This window comes from Nematolebias whitei, chromosome 13, assembly GCF_014905685.2.
Source record: "Nematolebias whitei isolate Nwh7 chromosome 13, NemWhi1, whole genome shotgun sequence".
NCBI classification, from domain to species: domain Eukaryota; kingdom Metazoa; phylum Chordata; class Actinopteri; order Cyprinodontiformes; family Rivulidae; genus Nematolebias; species Nematolebias whitei.
This window is the reverse complement of record NC_056510.1, coordinates 23,763,058-23,784,331: the sequence shown is the minus strand read 5'-3', so window position 1 is coordinate 23,784,331 and position 21,274 is coordinate 23,763,058. Positions and strand designations below refer to the sequence as shown.

The 21,274-nt window shown below is 39.2% G+C and overlaps 1 protein-coding gene across 1 annotated transcript in view; it reads right to left on the bottom strand.

Moving 5' to 3' along the window:
- igsf3 (immunoglobulin superfamily, member 3) overlaps nt 1–21,274 on the bottom strand; it is a 126,211-nt gene that overhangs the window by 74,498 nt on the left and 30,439 nt on the right. Inside the window, exon 2 of the mRNA XM_037686170.1 lies at nt 17,177–17,557. Coding sequence (XP_037542098.1) covers nt 17,177–17,557 — 381 coding nt within the window. The remainder of the gene's footprint in view (nt 1–17,176; nt 17,558–21,274) is intronic.

Below are 21,274 nucleotides of genomic sequence, written 5' to 3'. Positions count from 1 at the left end.
AGTTTCACCTCTCACCTGAGGTCGGACCAAAGTTTAAAGTCATTACTCTCCTCCCAGAGCAGTTACTTCTTGAAACATGTCAAAAATAGCTCACAGGTTGGTAAACAACTTACAGGAACAATGACCCAAATGACCCGAGTGATGGATGGTAGGCAGGGGGCTTCAAAAACTCAAGTGTGATTGTTTTTGCTACAGCTTATAAACCTGAAACTCACAGAGAACAGAAGAACGTTTTCAGGTGAGTGCAACATTTTCAGGAGCCTGAAAATAAAAGTCTATTTGTCTTCGTACTTCTTTTCAGTCTGTCTAAATTGTTCCAGTTGAGTCGACAAACAAAAGCATCTTCATGACAAATATTTCTGTGGCAGGGAATGATTGTGTTGCCTCAACAAGAAAGAAAATAGATATAAAAACTAAAAGAGTAAATACACATTGAGGGTGGTACAGCTCTTGCTTAAGTTGATGATGGAAGAAGAAGAAAAAAAAAGTGGTCTAAATATCAGCTATTCATGTACACCCTGCAACTAACTTTAATCTTTAGCCTTGTTTTCAGCAGCGACACGCATCTATTTTATGCTAAACCCTCTGAAAACCCAAATATATTAGACATACTCTCATTGCCAGGAAATTTAAATATAAATATTTTAAATAGGAGAGTAAGATTTGCTCTTTTTTTGTAAATTTTCAGCTGAATATGTAAATTAATCCTCCATTTAGTTTAATTTTAATAGGTCTTTGGTATAAAATAATAAACTCGTACCATTTTTATTTTTTAGGTTTATAGATTTATTTTTATGTGTCCAACTTTTCTCATTGTAGCAAATCGTGCAGGGATTGAGGGGTACATCAAAAGGAAATGGTGGGAGAGGAACAGAAAGACTGTTTGGCAGTGGAGTGAGGGAATGGGTATCGTTACTGAGACGGGAGGATGCTGACGTGGAGTTAAAAGTCTGAATGTTTTGATAAGAGAGGAATCCGCAGTGAGGAGAGGCTTTCGAATATGAGACACTGTTTACAAAAAAAAGGCAGAAGAGGAGGATTTAACACTTAACTAAGAAACCCACAAACACATGAGCGGATACACAACATGAAACTCACTCAGGCCCAGCCAGCAAAAGGAGTCTGTGTGAGTGTGTTGGGAAGATGGAGAGTGAGAGAGATTAAAAAGGCAAAACGCAAGAGGAGGTACAGTCAGAAAAGAGGTGGGAGCATGAAAGACAAATCTTCCTAAAAGCGTTTGAGACGAGTTGCATGCAAAGCTATCATTGACAGAAATCCTTTTGAATTTTAAAGATTCACTCATCACACGTAAATATGCAAAATATTCCATCCTCCCCTCCATCATCATCTTCTTCCCTCCCCTTTTTGTCTTCTCTTTATGAGCACCTTTTCCCTCCATTATTCACACACTTTTAGGATTTCCAATCTGCCCATGTATTAAAACACAATGGATTTCAGCAAACGCCCAAGAAAGCGGAGATAAAAACAGACACCCCCCTGTGTTTGGGTTTATTTGTTTTCTCCATTGCTCCTTTCCTGGAGGTTGTTAGGACGTGTGCAAAGTCTTGCTCGCACTGCCAATATCAGCACGAAAACACAACTCAGAGTCATTACCATTTCGACAATCACACATAAACACACAGATGTGGCCATGCAATACCTAAAGGCGCATGTGAAAGCGGAGGAGCACTGAAACTCAACAATCATTCATGCACATTCTCAGTTTTATATTATGAACAAAATTTACCAGTTACATAATGACTGTAATAATTCTGGATGTGTATTTATTAATGGTACAAAGCTTCACTCCTAAACAACACATACTCTCTTCCTCAACATACTTTATTCCTCAACAACCCTTCCAGGAGCTCTCACCGTTTCCCTTCATCTCTCCTCCATCGTCACTTCAGCCCCAGATGGTAAAGCGCTGTGACCAATTAAGACTTCCCTGAGGATAGAACCAGTTATAGCCCCAGCCATCTGACCATTTCTCTGCGTGTGTGTGTGTTCGTACAAAATACCTTTTAAAACAAATCACTGCCATTTATTTAGAGCACAAAGCCCTGCTTTTAGGCAATGTCCACGCACCTGCTTCCCTTAAAAAAAAAGAGCACGCAGCCATACACAACCAGAAGCTGTTACCTTTGTGCATAAACACGAAATGTGGGGTATCATTTCATTAGAGCAAGTGTAAGGCAGAGGTCGAGTCTGACCAGAGGTGCAGAGGCTTAGCAGCTGTGTATGTGTGGCATCAGTGTGCGAGAAGCCCTGTCACCGAGAGAGAAAAGGCAGCGCTCAGTCACCAGGCATCCATCCAGCATGACAGCAGATGAGAGAGCAACTGTCAGTCTGAGCTGCCAGCACTGAGGGGAATTAGGCATATGCCACGCCAGCCCCACCCCTCTCACACAAACACACCTCTATTTGTCCACATCCCAACACCACCCCTGTGGCACCAGAGCACAGGTGCCAACATATGTCTGGGGTCTGCCCTGCAGCCAGCCGGGGAGGTGGGGGGGACTGGTCTTGCCTCCTTCTAAGCAGTTGCAGAGTTAGTTCTTACTAAGGTTATTCCTTATTTGTGTGCATTTTGGAGCACTTTTTAGTATTTATAAAACAGAATTAGATAGAAATGTTTCTGAGACAAAGTAGTTTGTTCATATTTGTATCACCAAAATAAGTTTACCTTTCCAGGCTTCTCCACTGGTTTTTTTTCCCCACTTCTACCCTTCAGCTGGTTTTACAGCCCACACTAAAATCCTTTACTCTGACTTTTATGGGTGCAATCTCATCTTTAAAAGAATTATCACTAAAAGGTATCTCTGCTTTGCACCTTCTTTTGCACAGACCTGTAAATAAGGACAGAACACTCTGAAGACATAGTAGAAGAAACTCACAAGAAACTGGTGAGTGCCAAATTGTCCACACCAATCTATTTATGTCACGTGGACACTTGATGACTCATGGATAATGGCGAAGCAAGGTCAAAGGAAGGGCAGCGCTACAAATTGAATGGAAAAGAGTACTGCATGTGCTGACTTCTGTGGAAATATTTTTAGACCCCTCACCACACCCACAATCACAGTATGATATGAGTCTACTTGAAAAACCCACACAGTGTGGGTTTGAAGACAAAAAATTCTATTACCACTTACTTTTTTTAATTCATAAAACGTATAGGCTACAGGAGGTGTAGTTCCTCCATTACAAAAGGGTATCTCCCTAAGAAACACACACCTAAGCTTCTTTAATGTATTTAGAAATGAATACCTTGTCATAACTGAGTGCATTAGTGCAAATGTCTGTGGTTGCTTGTTTATTGCAAATGGAATGTGATGACCATGTGTGTTTGTGTCAGAAAGGACTATCAGATAGATATCTTGAACCACATAAATATTCTGCTCCCACATGCTAAAATGAAGCATCAAAGCAGTAATTATCAAACAACATCGCTGCATCCTCAGTGTCCCTGATCACAGTTGGAGCCGTATGACCACTCAAGGCCATTAGCCTTCATTCCTTACTGAGCATGTTATGACACGGTAAGCACAAACACTCGTTAGCACATTAATCACGTCCATATCCATGCTATATTCATATTCAAGCCATGGCTGAGCCCTACTAATCTCAAATGGAAGAGGCAGCACATTCCTAAAGGGTTAGCGCTTAGCTAAGCTAATCAAATCAGCGAAAGGTACAGTGGTGCAGTTTAACCCATGAACATTATTATCAAGTAAAACTCAACATGCATACCAAACACAAGTAAATCATACAGCACCACTGATGTGATTTAGATTTTCACATATAAGTGCGTAATAAGTTTTCAATAGAGTGCAAGAAAATGCTTCAATAATTGCTTCATAGCTGACCCACTTAAAAGTTTGAAACAAAAGCAAGTCCATAAATGCTAACCAGAAGTCAACAATTTATGATGTGACCTGGGTCCAAATATTTAGTGAGGTGGTATAATGATCTCTACTAAAATGATCCAAGAACAAATGTGGAGTTTTGTGTGAATGTAGTAATTGCAATTCATAGAGAAACTCTTCTGGACCAACACTACTTCTTAAGTTGTAGTGCATCATTGTGCTGTCAACAACATTGTCCTCACTGTTCAAATAAAAAACAAAACAGCATGTTAAATCAAGTTGAATTATTTTCAGGTTTGTCTGAATTATAGTTTTCTGATCTCTTCCAATAAGCAATTACAGCTGTGGATGCAGAAAATTGCAAATATAACTGAGGTATCATGATTATCACTGGATTTGTCACAATGACCCAGAGACGACTCCTTGGAGCCAGAGTGTCTATCTATAACAAGATGTGCATCTGTAAAACTAATGCCTGTTCTTTATCTTATGTTCATTATCTTTTTTTGTGTCCTGCATTTGTTTTAAAAGATAACTAGAGAAATATGATGTTAGTCTGAAAGAGAGAAATCCAGATTGTCAGACTGTTCAAGCTATTTGATGAAATAATTATGGTTGTACAATAATTTCTATCCAGCTGTCAATTCTGGAGCCTTTTGTTTCATTATGAAGTAAAAAAATCACAACACTCAGGTTATTATGGGTTATCCACAATTGTTTTCAAGCCTGAAGATGTGTGGTCTCACTTATGAGATCATCTCATATTAATCTTTATGAATCTATCTATATAATTATATATTTTTTTCTATCTAATTAAGTATATTGTAACATTAGTTGTACACTCTTCCCCATGTCACAAATGAAGGATAATGTTTGAACTGGTCTTCCATCTATTATCACTTCAGACAACATGTAGCAGGCCTACAGCCATCCCAGAGTATCAGTGAAATGAACTGGACTCAGAGGGTCATGTGAGACTTTTATACCTAAATGCACATCTACAAGATGTGAAAATGTATCTGTCCCTCCACCCCTAGTTTTCAGGGGTCACTCAGACAATAGATGAAGATATTGGAGATAGAAGCATCGACAGTATAATGACTGTAGGGTGGTCACCTGGACGGAGCTCGGAGAAGAGCCACTGCTCTTCTGCATCCGAAGAAGTTAGCCAAGATGGTTTGGACATCTGATTCAGATGTATTCTTGTCACCTATTGGAGGTATTTCAGGCATGTCTTTCTTAAAGGAGAGCCCGGAGAAGACCTAGAACATGTGTTAGGAATTATCTTCCCTCACTGGTCTAGGATTACCTCAAGATCCCCTCAGAGGAGCTGAAGACTGCAGCTGAAGAGACAGTTGTCTGGGTTTTCCTAGCTGACCTGATGACTTCATGACTCTACTTTGAATAAGCAGCTAAGCATGAATGAACTCACATAAAACAATCAGGTATGGAGTCCTTTTAAGCTCAACAAGTCTTTAACTCAAGTCTTAAACTTTTGCCTCCTATCCACCAACTTCAGCCCAAAATTACACCTGCAACTACAATTTACTGGTAGTTCAGCTTGTTTTATGGGAGTACAGGTATTAAGGCACCTAGTTCTCCCTGTTCAGCACTTCTTTATTCATGGTGCTTCATGTTCTCCTCAACCATACTATTGTCAACTGAAGTGATCCACCGGGTTGTTAAACCTCTCTTCAGTGCTGTTCCTTTGAAAGTGTGTGCTCCAGTGGGACCACTACTGCACCATCCCTCTTAGACTCAATTACGGGGGCGACATTGGTCCTGACTGACAGCTCACTACATTGTGTGACTGTGGCTGTGTTTCAAGTGTGTATAATACATTGTATATACTGTATATAAATATATATATATATATATATGTGTGTGTGTGTGTGTGTGTGTGTGTGTGTGTGTGCGCGCGCATCTGTGTATAGTAGGTTGAGTCGTTTTAATGTTATTGGCAGGAAGCTCTGTCGGCTAAAGTGGATGAGATGTGCAAGGAAATGGCAAGCTAGACACGGTGATAAAATCTCTTTCCATTTGGAGTCCTGCCTGGTCGTCAGCTTAGGGCCAGCTTGAGCAATCATACTCACACACAAATGACAAAAACGGAAAAGTAATTATAAAAGAAACTGAGAGGTGACAGTGAGGCCAATGTGAAGGGGGAGGCAGAAAAATCCTCTCCAGAATTGACAAATAAGATGAAGTGCTCCAATCATACAAAGATGTGTACTTCCAATCAATACCAAGATACACAGATATATGAAATGTCTTGTTTCTTCAGCTCCACTTTCTCACTTGCACCTCAATTATGTCTTGTGTAAGTTTTCTGCCAACACGTCATCATTCTTTTGGCAAAAAAAAATGGATTACCCTCTTACTTTGTCTTTTTTAATCACTGTTTTAATCACACTCATGCCTTTCTGTTGCAATAAACTGTAATGAACTGCTGTATTGACAAAGCCATATACCTGCATGATCAACAGTGGCTGGGGTGGGGATCAGGAATCAAATCTATGCTAAAGATTGATAAAGGCAGTGTGGGAACAGGAAAACGGGAGGTGGGCTCTCCGTGTCAACCAGCGTAGCAGAAAGAATGTGAGATGACATCTCCCCACTCGGTCCGTCTCATTAAGAGAAGTAGAGGAGTGCAACTTTGACTCCCTTGTGGAAAGATGAGCAGGAGAGACACACAAGTCAGACATGCACACGCTCACAACGCTGAGCTCAGCAGAAACGCAATTCAGTTGCTCTTACTGCATGTTGAGCAGTGCACAATCTTGTCTATGCCAAAAAAAATCAACACTCCTGCTCTTTGCCCTTTTCATAAAAAAAAAACTCCTGTCAAAATTTAGTAATGTACAAAAACATGCACATAAAAATGCTAATAAATCATACTTTGACTTTGAATACGCTAATGTCTAGCTTACAATAAGGCCACAGTTTTATTTTTCTCCTCAAAATGTGTGAAAACAAAATAAAATAGGTCATAAATGCCGTGAAAATGAGAAGTGTGACTGAAGAGATGTGGTATTTTCCTGCGGCTTGTTCTTAAAATGATTTAGGAACATTTCTTCTTTTATTCTTAATTGAAATTCCTCACTCTCATCTCTAGCCTTTTTCCCTTCTTTCCGTTTCTTCTCTTGTCTCCTCAATTTGTGCTGGCTAATTGCATTTTAGTACTTGTGTGGCGGTTAGTAACTACATTAACCTTAAGAGTCAGATCAGCAGCAACTGCTTAAGATGCACCCCTACGGTGGTAAGAAAGCTGTAATGTGGGCTACACCTCGGGGAAGTGTAACAACCATGTTGAAGTGGGACCAAGGGCTTGTCAATTATTGGTCACATCTGTTATTCAACATGGCTCTGCTACCTATTTCTACTAATGTCACTTCTGCCCCCATTTTTCTCCTTTCCAATTTTCTCATCTCTACTTCTTCATACCATCCATCTCACTTTCTTTCTTGTAAATCGCTTGATGCTGAACGTATTTCCTCCCCTTGGTGTCAGTCATCTAGAAATTGACTTTTTCTCACCCATTGGCAGTGAATAAAGACAAGGAGACAGAATGTGAAGAAATTTACAGTGTTTTCAGTTCTTCAGTCTTATTACTATATCACTAAAGTACAAGGAAAGGACAAGCCAAATACGGGGGTTGAGTCTTTGTATCTGCCAGCATGATAACTCCTATGGCACTCCTTTCAGCAGTAAGGGCACATGGGATTGCCATAAGTATGAATAGTGTGTCTAAAACAGGGCTTGTTGTTCTGCTAGCTGTTGGCCACTCTCACACACAGGCTGGTGCGTAGGATAAGGACAACATGGATGGTCATGTTAGGCTGTTGTCCTTTTCTTGTGATCTGATGTGTAGGAGGAAGTCCACTCACACAAAATGTACAAACACAAAAATGTACACTCACATGAAACAGATGGGGGTTGTATGTTTTTCTTGCATAAGAAAATAAATTTGGAAACTACGCACTTAAAAAAAAAAAAGCTCCAAAACGCCCAGGTTAAATACAGTCCTTGTGAAGCACAAATAAATATTATAGTGAAAACGTTTTTGTTTTTTTTTAGTTTTTTTTTCCAAATGACAGCAAGAAAAGTGTGGCATTGGGAGACATGAATCTTTCATTTTATCATTAGTAGGAATTATTGGTTGTATTTAGCCCCCACCCCACCCCATCCCTCACCCCAACCCTATCATGACTTGTGGCACAACAGCTCAGTGTTTAGCACTGTTGCCTCATAGCAAGAAGGTTCTGGGTTCAATCCCTGGTTGGACCTGGGGTCTTTCTGTGCGTACTTTGCATGTTCTTATTGTGCTTGCGTGGGTTTTCTCCGGGTACTCCAGTTTCCTCCCACAGAATAAAAACATGCATGTTTGGCTGCCTTCAGGCCCAGGCCTCCCTTGCAAAAGAGATCTGTGATCTCAATGGGTTTTGCCTGGTTAAATAAAGGTTAATAATCATCAAGGGTACTAAGGTGGACACTGTGGACTGCTACAAGTACCTGGGGGTCCACTTAGACAATAAACTGGACTAGACAGCTAACACCAATGCCCTCTACAATAAAGGCAGAGTTGCCTTGTTTTCCAGAGGAGACTCAGATCCTTTAACATCTGCAGGACCGTGCTGCAGATGTTTCACCACTCGGTGGTTTCCAGCGTCTTCTTCTACACTGTGGTGTGCTGCGGCAGCAGGGTGAAGAAAGCTGATGCCAACAGACTCAATAAGCTTATCAGGAGAGCTGGTTCTGTTCTGGGAGTGGACCTGCAGTCTCTGACAGAGGTGTCTGAGCAGAGGATGCTGAGGATACTGCTTCAGATCCTGAACAACACATAACACCCAATACATGCCACATTAGACTCTTACCGCAGCATCTTCAGTCGTAGACTGAGACCAACCGAGGTGCTCCACAGAACGCCACTGGAAGTCCTTCCTCCCTGTGGCTATCAAACTTTTCAACTCCTGCTTTCTGCACATAGGACAATAAAATTAATCCTGCACTACAATAAACACTTTAAAGTTTCTGTCTGCACCTGACCTGTTTTGGACCTTAATTGTTAGTATTTTTATTTGTTATTTTTTTATATCTTGTGTGATTCTTTGTGTATGTTCCTTTGTACTGAAACTCTGGCACAACAATTTCCTGTGGGATAAATAAAGTTCTATCTTATCTTATCCATATTGTTTTGCATTAAATGGACTGTATTTATATAGTACCTTTCTATCTGATCAAGATACTCAAAGCACTTTACACTACAACCTGTCCTCATTTACCCATTCATACAGCACTCTACTAGATCTTTACAAAGATTAATCAGTACTTTATCACATTCATACACCTAAGGGACACACATCGAAGGCAATGAGGGGTTCAGTGTCTTGCCCAGGGACATTTCGGCATGTGACTGCTGGTGGAATCAAACCCCCAACTCTTGCATCGGAAAATGACTGCTATAACCATTCAGCCACAGCCGCCACACATTATTAGTGTTTAGCCGCGTATATCTTGGATCTTGTAGCGTACCATTTGGCGTTCGTTTGGCGTGTGTCTTGGAGTATATCTTGCATCCTTATTTACCTTTTTTTTTACACTTTAAATTTTTGCTATTATTGGATGTAACTGGAACCCTATTTACATAATTTTGTTCCACCTCATTTACCACATGCGGTGAAATGACAATACTTGAACTTGAAAGCACTAACAATACAGTGGGTTGCAAAAGTACTGAACCTAAAATTTTAATAGATTTACAATTTCATTATAAATAATGGGCCTCATTCATGAGACAAAAAAATAAAAATTGATTCAAATAATTCTAAAAATATAAAATTCAAAGGGGTTCTGTGTATACATATTCCGCCTTCAATTCAAATTCCAAACACTACCTTCAGAAGCCACAGCATTAGATAAACTAGATCCACATGTGAGCAGTCTTAGAGCCAAAAGCTAAACTTATGAAATGCTATAAAGCTGTTTAACAGCCCCCAGAATCAGCATCAGTCCTAAGGGCTAGTAATAAGCAAGGGGCAGCACGGAAACCAAGGAACTCTGCACACAGGTTAGAGACAGAGCTGTGAATAAGTACAAACCAGGGTTGGATTATAAAATAATATCCTAAACCCTGGACATCTCACAAACCATCATTACTCCATTGTTAACCATGCCAAGATGGAGTCATCTTTTAAAACTCAAACTGGGCAAGGAAGCCAAACCCTGATGGAGCTGGGCAACCTTTGTGCACAAATGGGGGAGTCTGTTCATAAAACCAGTATAAACTTGGTAGAGACTTGTTTTTTGTTTTTTTTTACACTTGTCAACATGTGAAAAAAGCTTCTACAGATACATTAGATGAACATTAAATCTGTTGGTCATCAAGGACAACATGTCTGGTGCAAACTTAACATCTTTAATTATGCTGGGAACACCAGCCCCACAATAAAGCATGGTGGTTGTAACATGTTGATGGGATTTTTTATGTTAATAATTGAGAAACTGGTAAGAAGTGAAGCACAGATTGAAGATGCAAAATATAGAGACATTCACAAGAGAAATCTGTGACACAAGTTTAGTCGTCAGCAGGACCATGACCCTGAACACACTGCTAAAACAACACTCTGGTGATAAAATGAACAAACAGTTGAATATCCTAGAATGACCCAGTTAAAACCCAGACTTCAGTCCAGTTGAGAATCTGTAGTATTAATCAGTGATTAGTGTACACAACTGGCATATACACTTGAAGGAGCTGGAGCTCTTTTGCCATTGGGAAAAGACAATAAAAATATTTTATTTGCGTATTTTAGACATATATATACTTTGTATATACATACTCCCTGTAAGGGCTGACATAGCACGTGCTGCACATATATCTTATCTACATGTTCAAAATCTCCAACAGTTGATTTAAAGAACGACTTATTTAGGCCACTGTCCCTCCATTTGTGAGGCGTCATTGTAAAACATTAAACTAACAGCACATTAAATAAAAAAGTTAGTTAATTGGCTTTAAGTTAATTATCATTCTTAAATTATTAAACGTTGTTGGAGTGTTTAAACCTTTTCAGCCACCTCTCCACACAGCTTGGAAGATGGTTTACCAGTTGAAACCAACTCTAGCATTCATAAGAAATGGAAATTATTGTCATCTGACAACCAAAAGTCCATTTCAACTATGAGCTCAACTGTGGTCTCCCTCCATCTTCTGAAAGAAACAAATGTGTTTTTTATATATTTACCAGCAATTTGCAAAACTATTCAGTTTGCCAAATAGCTGTCCAGAGCAATTTGAACTGCTGTACAGAATTTTGGAGCTGCTCTGATACCTTAAAATGTGTTTTAAATCTTTATACTGTCTGGAACCAAACAGTAAGCCCCTCAAAATGCCCTATCAAAATAAAAATTGAATCTTCTCATAATAAGAACATTCTTCCATTTCAATGTGGTTCCACAATTTAATGGACATAATCCAAATTTTGTGCTGTGATTGCCAATTATTCTTCTCTTATATGAATTATTTCCATTTTCCAAGGGCTTGCATGGCACTATGTCACATTACATTTTTCACTTGATAAATATACTTTTAGTATCATAAAGAGTATAAAAACATACTTTCTAACAGCTCAGTTTCTTAAAAAAGTACCTATTTGCATACACACTGAAACCGGTATCATTTCCCAGGCAATCAATCACTCCCTCCCAGATACACAGACAGACACCCTGACAATGAAACACATGACAATAGATTAATACAAAACAGTGTCCAGGTGTGCTACTGAAACTGTTCCCCTCCTCAGGCAGCAGGTTTTAAGTTCCACTTTTAAATGTTCTGCCTTGGTCTTTGTGCAGAACGGTTTACACTGTAAGACTGAGTAGTAAGGACAATGTCACTGCATAGATTTTTATTTCTACAGTAATCACCTCAACAACACCAAAACATATGCCTCATGTAGTTCCTTCTTATATTTTCTTGATAATAATGTTTATAGCTGTCTTTTAACATTAACCTTGAAATAACTTTCCTCCAGGAAAATGCTTTTTTTGTTTTTACAATAAAATGAAAATGACAGTAAAATCAAGTCAGTGAACAGTCAGGGCTGATGGAGACGTAAAAGAATGAACGACAAAAGAATAAGTTAGAAGAAGCAGGAAGAATGGAGGAGGTGGGGTGAGAGGGGCATGCTATTGTTTGCGCACAACAGGAGCCGAAGAGGCGTCCAGCTGCCTGCAGAAATCACACAAGGATTCGTGTCATAACAGGGAGAAAAGTAGGAGAGACCCTGCTGTGGACCCCTGACCTTCCAAACTGGGTTAAGAGGTTAGAGACACAGAGAGAAGCGGGTAACCGTCCCTCAGTACCTCCGCTCACACACACACTGTCTAACTGTCTCTTTCTCTGTGTCGCTCTCACACACACGGATCTATAAATACTGCGTTTTATCAGCAGCACCATTTCTGTGCCCTGCGACTGGGCTCTGCCCTACATTCACTTCACTCTGCTCATATTAGAAATTATAACAGCTGAAGTCCAAAACGTCTAATTCAGTCCAAACTAAGTCCATCGATCAGCGAGCCACTCAATTTGTTTTGCTTTTAGGAAGCAAAGCCTGCAGCTAAAACATGAAGGGAAGCGGGCCCAAAGCTAATATTTGTGTTTCAGAGTTCACAGCACTGCACAGAGAGATACAAATATTTGTAACACCACTTTTTTTTTTTTTCAGCAAAAAGTATTTGATTTGGTTTGAGCCTCAGCCTTTAGAGGATGGTCTATGAGAGGGATAAAGGAATGAAGACATGAAGGGAATGGCATCTGTAGCTATGACAGCTGTGGTCTCAGCGATGCCTTTTGGGTAGATCTGAACATGTTGCCTAAAATAAAAGAGTGGTACACAGAAACTAGTGCGATGGTTTGAAACAGTCACTCATCCTGTCGGCACAGTGGGTATGTTACAGAAACAGCCCAAGGCAAGGAATGAATAGGTGGGAAGAGAGTGCATGTTTGCCTGTGTACGGATGCGTAAGAGCTCAGGTTTTCTCCAGTCAGAAGAGGTGGGACTGTGTGAAACTAGACTGACGTTAGCAGATACTTGAGTGAGTTTATCGCTTTGGATGTGTGCCCAAAAGTGAGGGTCTGGATGGAGAAACAGAACCAAGATACAATTATTTCCTTCAAGAAGGAGTCCGACGTTTTGGTGGTTTTATGAAAAGGTCTTGAGCAAAAGTTTTATATAGTTTCTGAAAGTTTTTCTCAGGATTTTTGTTGCGTTTCAGTCATTGTGCCTGACTATTTCAAGTGTTATTAAGTGTTCAACCGATGTCAAGCATCAAAATGCATCAAATGTAAACAATATTTTGTATACACATGATGGACAATTTGGCAAAAAAAGGTATTTGCTTAATTTCTAGTAATGGGTCAATACTGATGCATCACAAACAATGATGAGTCCAGCTACGGACAGGAGGTGGAACACCTGGAGAGCTGGTGCAGAAGGAACAACCTTCACATCAATGCGAAGAAGACGAAGGAAATTATTGTGGATAATCTCATTGTGGATTTCAGAAAGAGCAAACACACCTACACCCCCTGCACATAGGAGGAACTGCGGTGGAAGTGGTCTCCAGTTACAAGTACTTGGGTGTGCACCTGAATGACAACCTCAGCTGGAGCATCAACGCTACAAGCCTGATTAAGAAAGCTCATCAGAGACTCTACTTCCTCAGACGGCTGAGACGAGCTGGTTTGGAAAACTCAGTCCTCACCTCCTTCTACAGGTGTGCAGTGGAGAGCATCCTGTGCTCCAGCATCAACGTGTGGCATGGAGGCTGCACAGCTGCAGAAAAAAAAAAGCTTTGCAGAGAGTGGTGAAGGCTGCACAGAAGTCTGGTGGAGTCAGTCTCCTCACCATCACAGACATTTACACCTCCAGATGCAGGAAGAGGGCCACCTGCATCATGAAGGACCCCACTCACCCAGCACACACACTTTTTGCCCCGTTCACCTCAGGAAGGAGGTTGAGGAGCATTAAGTGTAGAACCACTAGACTGAGGAACAGCTTCTACCCTGAGGTGGTTAGACTCATGAATCTCTAACCAGGAATATCAATGTAATGACACTTTAATTGGGGATTTGACACTTTATCCATGCTGGTGATTTATTGCCTTTTTTTTTTTTTTTTGTATATATATTTATTGAGTTTTGTAAGGTAAAACATACAGGGAACATATCTATTGAAACAAGAATATATATCGATCTAACAGATTACTGGACAAAGAAAAACACACTGATACTAATAAAACAAAATGAAAACAGAAACAAACAAAAATAAATAAATAAATAAAACAAGTCAGGACAATTATCTGATCAACTGGTTACATTGCACTGATTACCCTGATTTCTTGCCTTTAAGCTGCTATATTCATACCCATCTGCTCACAACAGACTCATGTTCATGTATTATTTTATATTATTATTGTTTAGCATATAGCTTAGATCCTTGTATACTGTTTCTTTTTTCATAGTTTATATTACAGATACTGTATTGCTATGTTTGGGTGTAACTGGGACCGTGAGTACTGTACACAGTTTTGTTCCACCTCATGTACCACATGTGATGTGAACGACAATAAAGAACCTTGAACCTTGAAAACGTATAATCCTCCATTTCTTTCTATACATTTATGAAAATCACAAAGAGATGGCATCGTTTGGCAGACAAGTGTGTCATGTTCTTAAGAATGAGAAAACTGGGAAAGTGGTGGATAAAAAGTGGTGTACATGTACCTCAAAACTAAATAAAGGACAGAGTAGTACACAGTAGGATGTAAAGTAAGGGTAGAGTAGTTTGTAAAAGTTCTGTCGTTGACACGTAGAGGCACAAAATCCTTCAGCAAAAACCGAAGACGTAACCTGAAACATTAATCATCCACCAATTGATTTATTGATCTAAGGCCAGGTCTTCTGCTAATAGCTTTTTCTGCTAATCATTTTATGTTTCTGCTAATCATTCTGTTGGAGAAACAAATTTTTGTTTATTAAATGATCTTTCAAATTTTTGTTTAAATGCGGCTGAATAAATTGGAACAAATTGAAAGGTTTTTTTCACCAAGCAGTCAGGTTTGTATTAAGTGGTTTAATAAACAGAAAAGCATTCCTTTTAAATTGATCAGATGAAAAGACTGGACTGAAAATGATAAGTGGTAATTTTCAGAAACTTTCAGAAAGCCTTAAGAACACAACGAAAAAAAGGCTCCTTAGAAACAAAATATAACAAAAAATTCCTTGCACCAATGCATATTGCCTGCTGCCTTTTCATGGCGGAGTTTTTAAGCATCATCTTAAATTAGGAATTGTTAGATTTGAAGCCTTTTAAGATAAGATAAGATATAAGATAGAACTTTATTGATCCCAGCGGAAACTGTTGTGCCAGAGTTTCAGTTTTATTGTTTCAATCTTAAAAATAAAGTTATGCGAGATCTCTCCATTCTTTTGGTGCACAGAGTATGTGTTAGTAGCTATGTTTACATGGACATACGTAATCGGAATAAACGGCTATTCGGAATAAAAATGCGTTATGTAAACGCCCCATTCGGATTATTTTTTTGTTGATTCAGCTCGATCCGAAAGAATATGTAATCCGAATGAGAGGGGTGGTTTATGCCGATTCATAATCCAAACGGTGTGCATGTAAACACTTAATATGTTCCCAAAAAAGTCCATGCTCAATAATCCAGGTATACAATCCAACAATTTTCAGTCAGGTCATCTGGACTTAATCTGTTCATTTTATTCCAATCGTGAAAAACTGACCTGACTGCGCATGTGCGACCTGTCTACCTCACGTATTTCCGCTTGGCTAGATGCTAATAATATTAGCATGTCGGGGAAGCAAATCTGTTCGGTGAGCGACAACATTTCTACTAGAAACTTTGAAAGAGCTCAAAATGATCTGTATTACCTGTAGCTCAATCAGGGAGCGCAGTAACGACTCCACCGACATTAAAACCTGTCGCGGGTCCATTTTGGGCGCTCAGGTTTGTTTATGTTTATCACGGAAGTAAAACAGAAGTAGAACTTCTTCTTCTGTGTTTTTTTAAGGAGAGTTTACCACTCTGCACATGTCAATACTTCTATTTTCAATAAAAGCATGTAAATGCTTGTCATGAACGGATTGTGCCCATGTAAACGATACATTTGGGGTATTTTATCCAAATACATTTCAATCCGATCAAAGAATTTTGTGCATGTAAACATAGCTAGTGATGACTCTCAGCTACTACCTTACCATATTTTAGCTTTTAGCTTTAACATTTACTGAGTTATTGTCAATTTTCTAGTTGGCCATAGTCAGTTAGTTATAGCAGCTGTGAAATGGATTGACAACAAAAGTTTATAGATGTAGTTGTAGATGCACATCTAATGATTCTTTTTTGATAATTTCCAGACAAACATGATTTATTATTACAAACAATGGAAACAAAGATGCACAATGTGTAGTGTAAAATGTATCTGTTGGGGATGACTCGCATCTACAACCACACTATAGTTTAGCTCAGTATCTTTAAAGTGACTTGCCATTTTTGTGTTCTCTAAAGTATGTTGGCCATGGCGGATCAACTTTAAAAGGAAAGTAGTGGTAGACATTGGTTCAGTGATAACTTTCTGAGACAGATTCACACAAAAACACACCAAGACACAGGCAAAAACCATACAGCCCTCCTTTTGTTAGTGGGCAATAAAAACAGGCTGCAGCTCAACACTGTATTCAAAGTTTGTCTGTAAGCAAGATTAAAATAATTTTACCATGTTTCAATTTATTAAGCTAGATGAAATAATGAGGTCTGAACAAAGAACTTATTACAATCCAAGTTTAGCAATTATTTTAGCATAAACTTACAAACTACCGCCAACACAACATCACGTTTATGTTAAATAAGGTTGGCAAGAGCCAAAGGTTCATAAATGAAGCGGTAACTTGGTTTGAAAACATGCCGACAAACAAACCGTAATAAATGTGTTTTATCCTTTCAATCCAACTGGCTCATTGTATTTTATTATTTTATATTTTGAAAGTAAATTCATGTCCATATGGAGATGAATGCAGTCTTGTAATGAACACAAGCATCACAAGAATAAAAGTGAAACGGTTAAGCTTGCACAACAAGGTTTGTACAAAATCTGAAGAATGCAAATCAATTTTAAACCTATTGTGTTCGAAATCACCAACTGGCTTCAAAACTTAAAACCCAAATCTCCACAGCTTCTAATAACAGATTATAATCTGACTGTGTGCTTTGAGGCTCACCTGTGAGGTTGGTGCGTGCACTGTAGGATCCCAGGTATTGCCCGTCTGTGTTGGGTGTGTAACACTCATACAGGCCCTGGTCCTTGACCTGAACTTTAGTGATGTGGAGTACCGCCGAGTCCTGGCTCAGTCTCTCCACAAATATTTCTTTGTCGTTCACCCGCTGGGCGTACACGGCATAGGCGTAGTTTGACTGAGCCGTGCTCACGATGCGAAGCTCCCGATCCGGCATGGTCGGCAAGTACACGGACCACTCAAAGTCCTGCATCTTTCCCTCTTTGTAACCCGTCACGTTGCACCAGATGGTCATATGGGAGCCTTCGGTCCGAATCATAGGTCCACTCTGGACTGTCACAACTCTCTGAGCCACAGCAACACCGGCTGCATAAGAATGGGAGAGGGGAGGAAGGTGGAAAACAAAAGAAATGAAGAACATGAGTTACGAAAACTTCACTTTGTTTCTTTTGTTGCACATTTTTGGCACCCTTTGTTGCCAGCAAACATTTACACAAACTCACCATTTAAGCACATTTTCAAAATATCACTTTTACTCATGGGCAGCAGCTGTTTTATGTCACTCAGCGATCGTTGCACTCTTACATATCAGCTCTTCTCCTGACAGACAACAATGGGACTCATCTGCTTCAATGAAAGTGTGAGCTCAGTTTGAGCAGGTACAACTTGCAAACTGTGGGCGACACTAAGCTGCACAGAGTACAAGTGCTTCTGGTGTGGATAATAAACAGGATTTTGCCAGATGCATTCCTAATCTTTTGTCCTGTCACGATTCCTGAGTGTGGATGACCTTTTCACAGACTGTGGATTTGCAGCAAAACCGATTATTAGGCCAGGCTGGCATAATCAATGGCTATTTATTTATTACCAATGTGTGTGGTGCAAACTTTGCTGAAATAGAAGAAGATAAATTTAGTTTTGACATGCTTGTGACACTTAATGTTCGTAGTCATTTGGAAAAGTGTTGTCTATTTAAAATACAAAAAACAGGTCATTTTAAGTTGTAATATATACAGTAATAATAGCTATTATTCTACAACAACTGTCATTAATTCAAGTAAATTTAATTAAATGTATTTATATAGCACCAAGTCACAAAGAAGTCATCTCAGGGCACTGAACAGAAATATTCATATACAGTAGAAAAGCTAATTAGTAAAAGTTATCTATCTAACTAAGCCAGCAGACTGTGCTGGAATAGCTTCATTAGAAGCTTGAAAGCACAACTCATGACTGCAAGAATTTAAGACAAATTTTTATCCAATATTATGATTTAAATCAATAGTTCTGATGCTTTTGAAGTAGAGTTGTGGTCTAAATGTCAATATAAAGTTATATCTTACCTGTAGCAGATTGCTTTTTGAATTAATTATATTTTGACTTTGATTCTGATCAGATTGATGAGCTAACACTTCATCAAAAGCCAAAACTAATGTCAATAATTTTAAAACAAATTCACTCTCAAATTTTTTTTTTTAGCAGTTTGTGCAAATTATATTCCATAACTTTCACAATGCTGCCAATATCGTATCAGTACTAAAATGGTTACATATTTTAAGGTTAATTGAGAGCAGCAACAGCTAATTATTGCACGTTTAGTGCAGCCTGGGACACGATCATGCAGGGACATTGTAACATATGAAATTGACAGCAATCTCAATCAAATATTTAAAAACTGTCTTTGCATGAACTGCCATGACGTTTTTTACACCGACGTTGTTTTAAGATGATAGCAATATACTTTGATCTTGGCCCAGCACAGACTAGCTGTTATCATTCTGGTCAGCATGGAACTATTCCTCTAAACTGAGATTGTTCAAAGCGCTATCTACAACAAGTGAGATATTAAATGTTTATGGCCTTTCTACAGAGCCCCACTTTAAAAGATCAGATCTGGAATGCTTCTACCTTCTATGGTCATACACTCTGAATGGTTAGTGGACTAGATAAGCATGTGCTTTAAAAGTAGAAACAAACCAACTGTAGTGTAAAAACCTTAGTGAAAAGTGATGATTACAGTTCATTGTAACTTATATTTAGGCATTCAGCATATGTGACTTTTCACAGAGTCTTGCATGCACACAAAACACGCCGAACATTCTCCATTCAGGGAACAAACATCCCTCTCATTTGAGCTGGAGACAACAGAGCATTTACACATACCCCAAAACTAGACAGAGACAAGAAGGCCTTTTCCTGTCTGCACAAACAACTGGGGATTGCAGCTGTTTATCTGTGCATGTGTGTGCGTGTGTGTGCGTGCATACATGTAAGAGAGAAACTTTGAGGTTGCGTTTGAAGGCACATGGCTCTGCATTAATAATTCACCACGAGAGCTTTTTAACTTTAACATCCTCGCCCCCCTTGTTGTAACTTTCTCTCACACTTCCGTTAAACCACTTTTGTTTCATTCATTCTTATTAGCTGGAGTCCATTTGTAGCCATGTATGTGTGCTCATGCAAAAACATGCATCAGTCTTTTTGCACTGTTCTGAGAGCTCTTGTTTTGAAATTAAACATGCATATGCACTTTGTGTTCACTGCGCTGACAAAACAGGGAAAAATGTGGAAAGCACAAAATTATTTTGTTGTTTTACATAATGGGTGTGAAACCTGTGCATCTCGAGATCTCTAGAGGTCACACCTTTTCTACCCTTTCTTTTAGAAGCACATTTATTTTACGAGTAAAAATATCAAACTTTCATGTAATTTTTAAAATAACACCTAAATAAAACTGTAACTTAACTATAGTATTTGAAGTTTCTGTAAGAATGAAGCTACTTTGAATGAGTCAACATTGACCTTAAAAATGTACAATAGCGTTATTATTTGTCAAGGGCACATGGATATCGATGCAAAAGTAAAAAAATTAATTAAGTAAAAATAAATTACATTCCATTACAGCAGACTCTCGCTACTTCGCAGTTTAAGTTTCGTGGACTCGCTCTTTCGCTATTTTTCAAGGACTGTCAACTTCAATATTACTCATGTGATTGGGATGGTTCAGGATAAAAAGTTAATGGAAAAAAAAACTTTGGACAGGTGCTGCCATTTTGTAGTTTTCTTTCAATAAGCCTACACTTTAACGCCAGTCAAAGAACTACACTACCCAGAAGCCAACAGTGCTTCCGGGCACTGTTTTCTGCCGAAATGGAGGGAAAGTTTTGACCTGATTTGAACCTGACTAAAAAGTTCAGTCCTTATTCATGATGACTTTGGTGCTCAGTGAATGCAGAGAACCGTACGAAACTGGCCAGGAATTGGACCAAGACTACATCCAGCCTCATTAGTCAATCTGAGTGCTGCTTGCCGGCCCAGGAAGCCTCTCGAGCGGCTGCAGAGAGTTGATCAGAACTGGACCAGAACCGGACCAAGGCTAGCGAGTATAAAATTTTGCAGTACTGTAAATTACCTACAGTATGTTCGAGGCTTAATTTGTAAACCGATCGATGCTGGAACACAAATAGCGGGCGGATCGGTGTAGGGGTGGGGAGTCCTGGGGAATGTGCATGCTCACAAGACAAGAGCCTAACAAATTGTTTAATGACATAAAATATATTTTGTTAGCAAATAATAGAGTCTTAACATTTGTTATACATTACTTCTGTATTTACATAAGGAAAAAAACAAGTTGTGCTTTGACAAACTCATCAATAAAACTAAAAAATTTTATCAACGCGAAAGAGGAAAAAGGGGGCAGGTATCGCTCTCACTTGGAGTTATACTCTGTTGCATACGTGCTGTGGGTGACGAGCGTCCAGAGCGTCATAAAAACAGCAGCAGAGGTGTCAGAGTTATTTATTTATCGTCTCAGCAGCAGAGGGGAGCAACACGGTTCAAGCATGGCTCCCAAAACGACAAGGCAGTCATATTTGTTCATAATTTTATTATTAGTAAGTCTGAGAGTTGCCGGATCCAAGCAAACAGTTGCCAGAACGCACCCTGTCAAAATAAGAGCGTTCCCAGATCTTGTTCCGGCAAGATCCGGTTCAAATTACGCCCTGCATATGTTGTTAAATTTAAGTAGGTTTAAGAGTTTAGAACATTGCAAGAGTGTGGGAAGGGTTTATAAAGCCTTTATAT